At 41.0% G+C, this 12039-nt stretch overlaps 1 protein-coding gene and 1 long non-coding RNA gene across 2 annotated transcripts in view; one reads left to right on the top strand and one right to left on the bottom strand.

Moving 5' to 3' along the window:
• Positions 1-12039, bottom strand: part of cog4 (component of oligomeric golgi complex 4) — a 33453-nt gene that overhangs the window by 7048 nt on the left and 14366 nt on the right. The window contains exons 7-13 of the mRNA XM_020512494.2: positions 11258-11415; positions 9345-9403; positions 8436-8569; positions 6887-7005; positions 5074-5240; positions 1851-2016; positions 966-1028 (exon numbers count right to left, since the gene is read on the bottom strand). Coding sequence (XP_020368083.1) covers positions 966-1028; positions 1851-2016; positions 5074-5240; positions 6887-7005; positions 8436-8569; positions 9345-9403; positions 11258-11415 — 866 coding nt within the window. The remainder of the gene's footprint in view (positions 1-965; positions 1029-1850; positions 2017-5073; positions 5241-6886; positions 7006-8435; positions 8570-9344; positions 9404-11257; positions 11416-12039) is intronic.
• LOC125485071 overlaps positions 2013-12039 on the top strand; it is a 12959-nt gene continuing 2932 nt past the window's right edge. Inside the window, exon 1 of the long non-coding RNA XR_007263836.1 lies at positions 2013-3820. This is a non-coding gene — a long non-coding RNA (uncharacterized LOC125485071). The remainder of the gene's footprint in view (positions 3821-12039) is intronic.

Genomic DNA, 12039 nt, shown 5'->3' with positions numbered 1-12039 from the left:
GACATACTTGCCAAAGAGGCAGTGCAGTGGAGGTTCACTAGTGAGATACCGGGCATGACAGGACTGTCCTATGAGGAGAGATTGGTTCGACTGGGCCTGTATTAGAAAGGCGAGACGGATCTGATTGAAATGTATAAAATTCTAACAGGCCTGGACAAACTAGATGCAAAGAGGATATTCCCCCTGGTTGGGACTTTAGAAACAGGGGGTGGACAACCTCACAGTACAGCATAGACCATTTAGGATTGAGATAAGGAAACATTTCTCAAAAGGTAGTGACCCTGTGGAATTCTTTACCACAGAAGGCTGTGAAGGCTAAATCACTGAATATATTCAAGGAGAGTGTTACATTTTTAGATTTTAAAAGCATCAAGGCGTATAGAGAGAAACCGGGCATTCACACAGATAGAGGATCAGCTATGATCATATTGGATGGCAGAGCAGGTTCCAATGACCAAATGGTCTACACGTGCCCCTACTTTCTATTGTTTCTATGAGAAGGAAGCTAAATTTGGAAATCAGCTGAGACTTGGATTGACATTAGTGCCTTCAAAACAAGAGTTGCAGCCTCCATACACACGAACTGTTGCACTCCACTTTTCTCAAGTAACAGGCAAGTACTATATCTTGGTCAATAACTGTACATGAAATAGGAGGAACAGGAATTATGCAGCATGGAGACATTTATCAGCTTGACCTTAATCCTCAATATCAGCGTGTGACCATCAGCAGTTGGTAGGTGTTGAGACTGAATTAAGCTACAACACTGCTCAAAATCAAAAAGTGTCTAAATGTACAATGGTAAGACTGACTACATGATGAAAAGCCACTCAGGTGTGGTGCTGGTGGACTGCCTTGGGACTGTATCCAAGCAGCTGGCTTGGTCCTTCCACGAGAAGGGAGAAAAATTAAAAATGTTAATCCTGTCGCATAACATATGTCCTTAGATTTGCATATTCTCATACCTCCAGGTTCTTTTTTAAGGTCAGAAGATATTCACTGCACATCTCCACATTATTCAGAGTCACCTAAATGAAACAAGACAATTTAACAGCAAATAAGCAAATTAGAACCATGAGCAGGACAGATACAAAACACACATTCGGTAATGAAAGAGTCAATGAGCACCCTTAGGATAAGAGTTCAGGAAGCTAATTTCTGGGGCTAACAAGTACTGTAAGAGGTAAAACTCTCAGCATAAACTAGGCCCTGTTTAACGGTCTTTGGAAGTGCAGCATGAAATGGGTTCAGCAAGTTTTAATCTGAAATGGGTACACAGCACAAAACTGCACTGAAGAATGAACAGTATGGGAAAGGGATAATGTGTCACACCAGTGCAACATTGGACAGTCAGATTGTGTAGGAGGCACAATGTTCAGATAAGGAAGAGCAGTGCAAACTTTACTCTGCAGGTAACTATGTTGGGAGCAATCCATGACATTGCTGGAGGCCTAAACTATCAACATCCTCAAAGCCAATCACAAAGACAGATGCAGGCAACCTCGAAAAGGCATACGGTCCTGGACAACTCATGCCATCATTTAACAATTTAACAATCACAAAGAATTATCACCAAGTGTGCGATGGTGGCGTTTGGTAATACCGAGAGTCTTGGAGTGTCTCATGCTAGAACTGGATGTGCTAAATGAACATGTCATTCAGTGTAGAACTTAAAATTCATATCCAAAAACACAAAGATTGCCCATGTAGGTGAGAATGCTCAAGGATGTAGAACCATGCCACTGATGCTTGACAGCGATATCTCATTGGTAGGGTGCTGACAGGAGAGGGAGCCATCACACAACAAGCAAACTACTTCCCAAGTAGGGGTAGCAAAATGAAACACATACCAGGAAAGATTGTTTAGCTTCATCTGTGCTTTCAATGCCCTTGGTGTCAAATTTGCCCTGCTGCAGGCTGGAATGCATGATATTCACAGCACTGGTTACTCCACGCTGTATATCCTGAAAGGTTGTGGCAGGAAATCCCATCCGGAGCTTATTATAAAGCACTTCCCTGCATGACAGGAAGAGACAGGAACATCTCAATGCATCACCACACAACAATCTGCTACCTGCATTTATACAAACAGCAATACAATAGATATACATAGATTTCTAGGATCCTATTGTAACTCAGTTAGGTACAAACTGCCAGAATATCTTGCCAGGTTTTACCCTTAAACAAGTCACAAATTTGTTGTAAACAGTTATTTACTACTGGTAATCTTTTCCTATATCATAACCACTAACTGCTGACCCATAGATTCCTCCTGTACCGTCACACTCACTGATCCATACAATTCTGCCTGCACTGACACTGACCATAAGTTCCTCCTGTACTGTAATTGTTAGAATGTTTCAAGAGTTCCACCCACATGAAAAGTATTTCTTATTTACCCACAGATAAAGTTATGAATAGAAGGATAATGAAATGACTTCAGTCGGTAATCATCTAAGGTTTATAGCCTTAAAGACATAGAATAAAATTTATCTTCACTCAATTTTTGGTGAATCCATGTGCAGGTAGTAGGGATTATAAAATGTTTGTAGATCCCCACATCTCTCTTAGTACCAGGTTATTCCACTGTGAGGAACCTCACGGCTTACCTGACTTCTGTGTATGCACCTTCCAACAGACGGCACAACAATCAGGAGCAGAAGTCCTTGTTGATTTGTGTTCCCTGCTTTAGGATTGGTGAGGTCACTGTAGAGCTGAGGTTTTCTTTTCCTAAAGCATCTCCCTCTAGCCCTAGCTAGGCAATTCTTTCAGCCTCATTTAACTCCCCCATGAATTTGGCCCTTCCATGGAATTGCTGTTAACAGTGCTAACGTGCAGCCCAGAGCCATTGTCTCCAAGCATAAATACCTTCTTCCCATTAAAACATTCTAAGCCTTCCTTTAATTTCTGACAATCAGTTGGCTTACTCTCAAGCTGACTGTAGAAAAGCTCACATGAACTCCTTCATTTTTTTCCCCTTCAATTAAAGATACAGTCCCAAAATATAACAATCTTCTAAACTTCATAATTATCATTTAAATATTCTGTTTGACATATGCAGCTACATTTCAGTGGATATGAGAAGGATTTTTTTTTCTCTGTCGGAGGATCATGTGTCTTTGGAGCTCTCTTTCTTCAAAAGCACGGGAGAAGGGGATCATTGGATATTTTTAAGGTAGAGGTTGATAAAACCTCGACTAATTAGGGAGTCAGAAGGGTAATAGGGTAAACAGGAATATGGATTAACCATCATCTTATCAAATGGCAATGCAAACTTGAGGGGCCGAATGGCCTACTCTTGCTCCTAACGTATATGTTTTAAATGTACGAGGGTGAAATTAAATAACAAAGAATTTTTTTTTTCCATTTGGGGCTGCCATGCAGTTAAGGACTAAATGCAATACTGCAGATGCACTGGGCCAACACAAACCATTTTACCATGTGAGGAACATGGGCTCAATTTCCCAAAGCACCAATTATGAATCTCAAACAGCCTATTCTGGGAGAACCTGGGAAGAGTGAATTCAAAGGAAGCCACCTCTGACTGTTTGCTAGCACTTTAAAGCCACAAGACCTGCAGCATATCTCAGAAAACAGGGACACACGACACATCTACTATCCATGCCAGAGACAGGAGTACTGTTTCACCACAGGTTATCAATATATAAACAACCTAACATTGCACTGTTACAGCTTCCAGAAGCGGAAATGACCAAATACTGCGAGTGCTGGTGATCAGAAAATGGTGCTGGAAAATCTCACAGATCAGCAGCCTTTGTAAAGAGAGGAGGATACAGCATTCTATCAGAACCCATGAAAGGTCAGAACTCAGGAAACACTAACCTTCCAATACCCTCACCACAGATGTTGCCTAACCTGTCGAGTGTTTCTAGAACTTATCGTTTCACTCAAGAGTACAGCAAATTCAGTGTCTATGGACGGTGACGCATGTTGGGTACCCCACAATTTCTCAATCTGATTCATTAACACTTTACATGTACATGTTTAAGCTTTATGTTGTGTGCCATCAAAAAGAATATATTGTTAATCTCATTACTTAAAACAAAGTGCGATAGAATTGAACAGATTGAAATTGAGGGTTGCAATAGCTCTGGGAACTTTATAACACTTGGGAACGTCACTGAAGTTGAAAAAGGAGTTTGGGTGACCTACAAAAATCTGGCGAGAGGCGAGTGTGTGGGGAACCTGGCAGAATAGAGATGGGTAGTATTTTTTAAACATTATTGCCTAGGTTTGAAGACCCAGGCCGATAAAAGAGGGCAGCAATAATGTTCAAGAGAATTGAAAATTAAATAAAGCAAGAATCGGAACTGAGTGACATCAAATGTAGGTATGTACAGTATCTGGATGGGGACAAGATCACTCGTTGTGTTGTTGAACAAGTAATCCAGAGACACAAATTCAAATCTTATTTTGAAAATAAGCTTTATTAATCTATTTTAGAGAGTGTTTTAATTGAAAGGGCCTAAAACCTAGGATAATTTACGGATTTCATTTACAAATCATGAGTTTCAGCCAGTTTGAGTTGGAAACATAAAGCTGCACATTGAAATTTGTGGTTCTCTTTCAATCAGCTATGAATTGGATTCTACACTTCTTGCCTGAATGCCCTGTTTCCTGTCAAGTGTAGTTTCTAGGTTGTCCATATGCCAGGCTGTTCAGCAACCTAACCAAATACTACACACAACGACCACTGATGGAAATCCTTGATTTTCTTTCCTCTGTTAGCCCAGGAACAAATTATCCTTCATTGGCTCAAATCAACTAACTAGCATGGGCCAGGGATCCAACCCTTTCTATCTGCATGACTCAGCATCATGCCATGCAGGAAACCGAGCACAGAGAACCACTTGGAAAGTGTAGTGACCAGGTGGTAGAGGCCTGACTGGCAGAGAAATATACTTGGCATAGTGCAGTCAGCAGATTGCATTGCCAAAGGCTACTTCAGCCAGTTCAACTATGCCCGTTAGCAGTCAGCAAGCAGTTCCAGGATTGGATCACTAGCAAAATTAATGACGAGGAACGCGCAGAGTGTCATATGGCCCCAATTACCTGAAATCTGACTCCAGTACAGTGGTGGAATGGTTGATCATGGCACACAGGCAGTCAATGTTTGAGCTCGCCAGAGCACGACCGATGCACTTCTTCACAATGAAAAACACATCATCCACCATGCTAGATGTCAACTGGCCCTTCTCACAGACATCCATCGCCACAGCCTGTAATCAAAAAATACCATCTTTAACAACCATTCACATCTTCAGGCACCACCACTCATACTCTCCATTAGCTCTATCCTATGTGAAGTTGACAATATAAAGAATGTGTAAAAATTAACTTCCTGTTACCCTGATGTAACTGATCACAGGTGGGGCAGTAGTCGGGCATGTCTCTATACAGTCAAGGCCAGACCAGGTAAGGATGGTAGATTTGCCTCCATCAAGCACACCAGTTGGAGTTTTTTTTAAAACAACAGAACAGCTTCTTGATCAGTTTTACCAAAAAGAGCATTTTTATTTTCAGATTTGTTGCATTTGAAAAACTATTCACAACATCAAACTTATATGCGCAAAATCTCACAAGTGTTACAGTGCAGATGAAAGGCCATTCAGCCCATTGTGTCTGTACCAGCTCTCCAAATGAACTTTATGACTTAGTGTCATTCTCCTGCCTTTTCCCAGCACCTTTGCACATTGCTTCGAACCTGCCTCCACCATACTTCCAGGCAGTGAATTCCAAACCCAACCACTTTGTGGGTGGTAAAGGTTCTTTCTTTCTCACATCACGTTTGTTACTTTTGAAGATCACTTTAAATGGGTCTTCACTTTCTTGATCCTTTTAAAAGCAGGAACAGCTTCTTCTTACTCTACCCAAATCTCTCATGACTTTGAAAACTTCAGTCAAACTTCCTCTCAGATGATTGATTTAGGTCTTTGGTTAATATAGCAATCACACCACCCATACATTTTACTGAAAGGGTGGAAATCAGTGTACCACAAATACCTGCATGTATGATCAAGTAGTATTTAAAAAGCAGGATTTGAGGGTACTTAATAATATTTTACATAATGGCCTGGAGCACCCCCAGGTGGCTGTATCAATTAGCAAAAGGTAATGTTCAAGTAGGTCTCAGATCATTCATGGCACGTGCTGAGACAGCACATACAAAAACTAAACCTGCTGGAAATGCACAAATCAGTCAGTGCCTGAAAAGGGAAGTTCAGTACTGTAGTCTGGATGGGATCCTCCATTGGAATTGGTACATTGCTAAACCTCTGATTCTCTTCTGACATCTGAGCCACCAGTCACATCATTCTGCCTTACAATCAGAGCTAAGCACCCAGAATTCTTCAAATACATGCTTTACTCAGCAGTCTTCCCACTGAGTAGCAAACATAGGGTAAAAAATCAGCCAATCAAAAATCTGGACTTTCTTGGGGTGATTTGTTCAACTATTTCCTCTCTTTTCTAGATGTAGACAAGCCTAACCTCCACCTGGTGCCAAAAACTGGTGCCACCTGATTTAAACTGAGTGGGAGCAGTCAACAAACAGTTTGTTTTTGTAATTTTCTTATTTCTTTCTTCCATGCTTTTCTTTTCTGCAGCTGCTGTTTGGTAGGATACATTCCCTCAAATAACTCAAACAAATAGTCATTTTCATATGGGGACTTGGACAGTTTGTATCAGTAAAGCTATTTGACATTAATGGGGGAAATCACAGGTCCACATTTCCACCCATGTCCTTGGGGCGGTTAAGACAGTGGTCAGGAGCAGGAACTCTGACTGGTTTTTCCCTCTTTAGCACTTTAAGAACTTATACTGTGACAATCATGACTATGAGAAACGTCAACCGTATAACACATACCTTGTTGACCATTTCTCTCATGAAGTATTCTTCCATTGTGATGTAATATCCAATAAGTTCCTGCATATTCCGGCTCAGCAAGCATAGGTTACACAGTTTATCCAGTGCCTTCTGATGCTCTGAGTAACCAGCAATTAAATCACAAACAGGTCAGCAAGCATTCAATATCTTTATAGTCCATATCATATGCAGAGAATTTGCAGCAAATGGTCACATTAATATACAATGATATCAAACTCACAATGCAGGGTGGGTTATGGCCTAGTGCGGGAAAGTGGAATAGTACAGGTGGTAATATATTTTTGGCGGTACAGACTCAATGGGCTGAAGGGCCATTTCTTAATATGCTGTATGATTCTAAGAATGCAGAAACAAGTCGCCATTTATGTTTTTACCAAGCCTCCTCCTACTTTACTTATCTACTCTATAAATATATATTTTTGATCCTTTCTCCTTCAGGTTTGACTAGTATTCCCTTAAATGGATCTATTCTATTCATCTCCTTTGCTCCATTTGGTAATGCAATCCACATTCTCACCACTCTCTCACTAAGGATGTTATTCCTGAATTCTCTGCAGGATGTTGCTGAGGATCTTCTATTTAGGCTTCTAGTTTCAGACTTCACTAATTACCCATAAAATCTGTACCCAAAACCGAAATCACAAATGGATTAGATTAAGCTGTATATTCTTTATGGTGGGTGGGGGGGCAGTTAGCTCAGTTGGCTGGAGGGCTGGTTTGCACCCTGCATTCTCAGTCTTGCCCCTCACCTGAGGTATGGTGACCCTCAGATTAAACCACCCCCAGTTGTCCGTCTCTCGCATGAGACAGCAGCCCCATAATCCTCTGGAAACTACAGCAGGCAACTTTACCACTGAAAATTTACCACTCTTCATTGTTTGAAAAGTTAACAGAAGAACACGCTTGTTCTTTCTGAAATCAGTAAACTTTCACATTCTGCTTCTGTACAACTCAAAGATACATAGTACAATCCTGAGATCCATAGATATGCAGCCTATGTGTCACATGTTCAGAGTTCAGGCACCTTAACTGTGCTAGGCACTGCTACATGAGGCAGCTATGGACATGCAGCCTTCCGGTTCCTGAGATCACCAACCACCGACCCCTGCTGCAAAGTTGGTGAATTTGAACACATGTCAAAGAGAGGAACAGACTCCACTCTGGGTCAAAGGGCCTCCAAACTTCACCTCAAGGATGAGTGTTAATCACTATAAGAAACCAAGCTGCCCTACAATGGCAGCAGGATGAGAAGGGAACAAACAACAGTGAAAACATGACACAGCATCATGTAGTGGTGGAAGGCTAGTCAATTTCCAATTCTCTGTTTCAGTGTCAGTTGAGACCGCCCAAACAGGATGGAGATGTGCTATCAATTTGCACATTCACTTATCCTGCCAGGAACAAGTTACAAAGGCAGGGTAGACTGAACCAGGGAAGGGAGGATAAAATACCCCACAAAGTCAATAAACACAAACAGTTCTGAATGTGTGTGGAAATTCCACCATTTACAGCAAGGAGATAACTGTACCTTGTTTCACTTCTTCTGAGGCTACCGCATCACAAACTTCAAAATCTGCAGTGATTCTTCTCCTTATGAAGCGCAGGTACAGTTCTGCACGAGCATTCATCAATGTAACTTCTGCTAAAATAGTGTCCAATTCTCTGAAAATCAAAAATTCTTAAAGGTATAAACATAATTCATCCATTTACCAGGCCATGCACAATGCAGTTGAACCATTCCTCCCACTGCTTTAAATAATCTGTCTGCTGTGATATTAAACTATACAGACCAGGCCTCAGATTCCGTTCTAGGTTAAGTTGTTGGTCTTAGTCAGGCAAGTAGTTAAGTGCCCATGAGTTCAAGACAGCAAGAATCAGCATGAGTTTGAGTCCTGATATTTATTCAGAGTGTCTTGTTGGTCAGAAGGACAGCTGAAGAACAACATTTGGGAAGTGGTATGGGCAGCTGTCACAGAGAAAGGAAAATAATCAGCCTTCTTTCAATTCCTCATCATTATCCAGAGGCAGGGAAAGGAACAAGAGATTGAATGTACGCACATGTAAAGAAGAGAAAGCTACCAATGTCATTAGAAAGGCGAAGGTGCTAACAATATAGGAAGGATAAAAACAGACAGAGAATGACAAGTCCTTAGAGCAGAAAATAAGTTATTGACAGAAGCATGGAAATTGGAGAGGGTCTGATCACAATCTCTATTACCCTTGGATTGGGGAGAGCACCAAAAGCCTGGAGGATTATAGAAATTACACCCCTGTTTAAAACAAGGAGGAATGGATAAACTCAATAACTATAGTCCAATGGACTGTAATGGTACCCAAAGAATGCATGCCTACAGAAATCAAATGGAACTATTACGTCTCAAATAAAGGGAGAATGATAATAAACAACAATCTCCAGCTACTCAGAGTATGTTCCTACCTGGGCTCTATCTTATCCACCGTCAAGCTTCTCATCATACTGTTCTGAACACGCTGGAACTGTAAAACGACAAAATGAATCAAGTCAATGCTTATGTTGCTTATAGCAGACATTTCCATTAAGAATTCAGTTCCAAATAGTAACTGTAAAACCAGAATCAGCATCAGGCCATTGTTTCACCACACACCTCTATGTTAGACACAAGTTTACACACAATCCCACAGAAAGAGAATGCCAACCAGAGGTTAGTTGCCTTTCATTGGGATAGAAAATAATGGAAGTAAAAAATAGCTTAGGTCACATACCCCCACACAAACAAACCTCCCAGCAGACAGGGTGTCTCAGTCTGCCTGCCCTTCTGGATAAAGCATAATCCATGCCACATGGTGCTACTTTACAGAAGCAACAAAATAGGGATATACGGCACCACATCGTACTACAATGATTTGTTTTAGTGCAGATCCTGCAACTGGCCCTGAAGTGGGGGATGATAAAAGAAAGCCATGTTTATTGCATTGTAACAATAAGCTCAAACTCTGGTGTATTTGTCCATTAAGCCAAATAGCTCCCTATTACTCCGAATTGAATATGACCATGTGAAGAAAAGACCAGAGAATGGTCGCTTGTGGGGGATGTAGCCTAGAGGACTGATTGTCATGTGAAGTATTGGACACAAAAGTAAGTATAACACACCTGGCTAAACAAATACAGCATCAAAACAAAGCTTAAGCAACCTATTCATAGGTGACACACCCATATGCAGATGATAAGGAACCACTGGTTAAGATTTCTATCCCACTCACTGGGGTTGCCTAACATCTCATTAATGACAAATGGGTTCTAAATGTATTCTGTCCCACGTGGGTTTGATAGCAAGGTGCAGTGTGTGATGAAACACAAGCCTGGATCTCTAGTCTGTGCTAAATTAATTAAGCTTGACAGGACACAAAGTTTCTAAAGTTGACCCAGCGTTGCTGAGGTAAAAGGATGAGGGTCAGATAATAATTGACATTATTTGACCTCTTAAGTCCGAACCAGCTGAGTATCCGTTCTGATGTATACATGCATCCAGCCTACCATTACTGGTGAGTATCCTGAGCAAAGCATAACAGTTAACCCTAATCCAGCCATAACACCGACTATGCCTTGCAACTTTGACAGTACCTGTGAAATCACACTCAGATGAGGAGAGAAAACGGAGGAAGTAACTGTCATTCTCTCTAGTCTTAATGTTTTAACATATGGCCAATTGATTCAATTTTTTTTAAATTGCGTTATTCCAATTGAATAGTTGTCTATGTATTTCTAACAGTAACATTTTCCATATCATTTACATCAGAACATGTCCCGGGCTGGCAATGCACAAAATAAGTCAAATAACAGACAATATTTCCTTCCAGCCCAAAATCAAGATGGAAAAGTTGATATTTGATGAGGAAAATTACATTTTGAGCAAGGGAATTCGGTAATTTAAACAAGGGAAAAATCTTGATCCCTTAATATTGATTACACGTAGTCTAGCTTCTGATCTTTCATAAAATCCAGTTCTGTGTCTTAGATCTGCATTCACACCCAAAATTGTTCACTGACCTGCTGCTACCGCTCAGCACCCCAGATTAAGACTTTTTTTTAATTGTGCAGCAAGCTTTTGTGATTTGGAACACACTGTATACAAGGGTGGTTGAAACTAAATTAGTAGGAAATTTAATAAGGACTGGAGGGGAAAATATTTGTAAAGCTTTAGGGAAATGACAGGAACATGCATCTATCAAACAGCCCTTTCAATATGACATGTTGGCTGAACGGCCTCCTTTTAATCCACAATCATTTCTTAATGGGACCAAGTGTATACCCGACAAAAGAATAGTGCAAAACATTTTAGAATGTACAGAGACAAAGGAGCGTTGACTCACCTTTCTGTGATAATCCCTCTGCTGAATGAATTTATCCACCACCTTTTCAACCTGTTGATCACACTCCACCTGTAGGTATTTAATAAGTGTGTACAACCGCCCAGGTCCATAGTACGTTTCGACGATGGGCTGGTGAGTCTCCACAATTCGAGCAATCCCTGTGAGACAATGAAACAATACGAGTTCCGCAATGAACCCTTCAGAAACTTTTCACAGCCTAGACGGAAAGTAAACATTCCTCTACTCCAATAACAACTAGGTGCCTCAGCCTCAAATTCATAACACACCAATGTGACATGTTTCAATTCCCACACCAGCCATTATGTAACCTCTCTGTTATACTACTCTCTCATTGCTTATTGGCAAATTGATTGTTATGGGTCCATATCCTGGAAACATGAAAGTAGGAAAGGGCATGTGTCCCACAGTTGCCAGGCAACGACATCTCCAAAAAGAAAGAATCTATCACCCTTAATGTTCAATGGCATTATCATCACTGACACCCCCCATTGAGGGGTGTGGGGTTGCACACAGGCCCGCAACAGTCAGCTAGAGAATTTTCTAAATTTATTTAATTCAACAGCAACCAACTATTAACTAGGAGAAGTGTGTCAATTTCCATGTTAATATGAAACTCTGCCCCAGCAAGAATGGTCAAAAAAAAAAAAAGCCAGTACAGCAATGCTGCAAAAGAAAGTGTTCAGAAAATTCCTCCGGAAATGGGAGAAACGTCAGTGTGGGGTACACGCCCGCGCGGCAGCGCCGTCAGTGTGGGGTACACG

Source organism: Rhincodon typus, chromosome 15 (assembly GCF_021869965.1).
Source record: "Rhincodon typus isolate 14 chromosome 15, sRhiTyp1.1, whole genome shotgun sequence".
In the NCBI taxonomy this organism is placed as follows: Eukaryota; Metazoa; Chordata; class Chondrichthyes; order Orectolobiformes; family Rhincodontidae; genus Rhincodon; species Rhincodon typus.
Note: the sequence above shows the minus strand (reverse complement) of the source record. Positions and strands in the feature narration are given on the sequence as shown.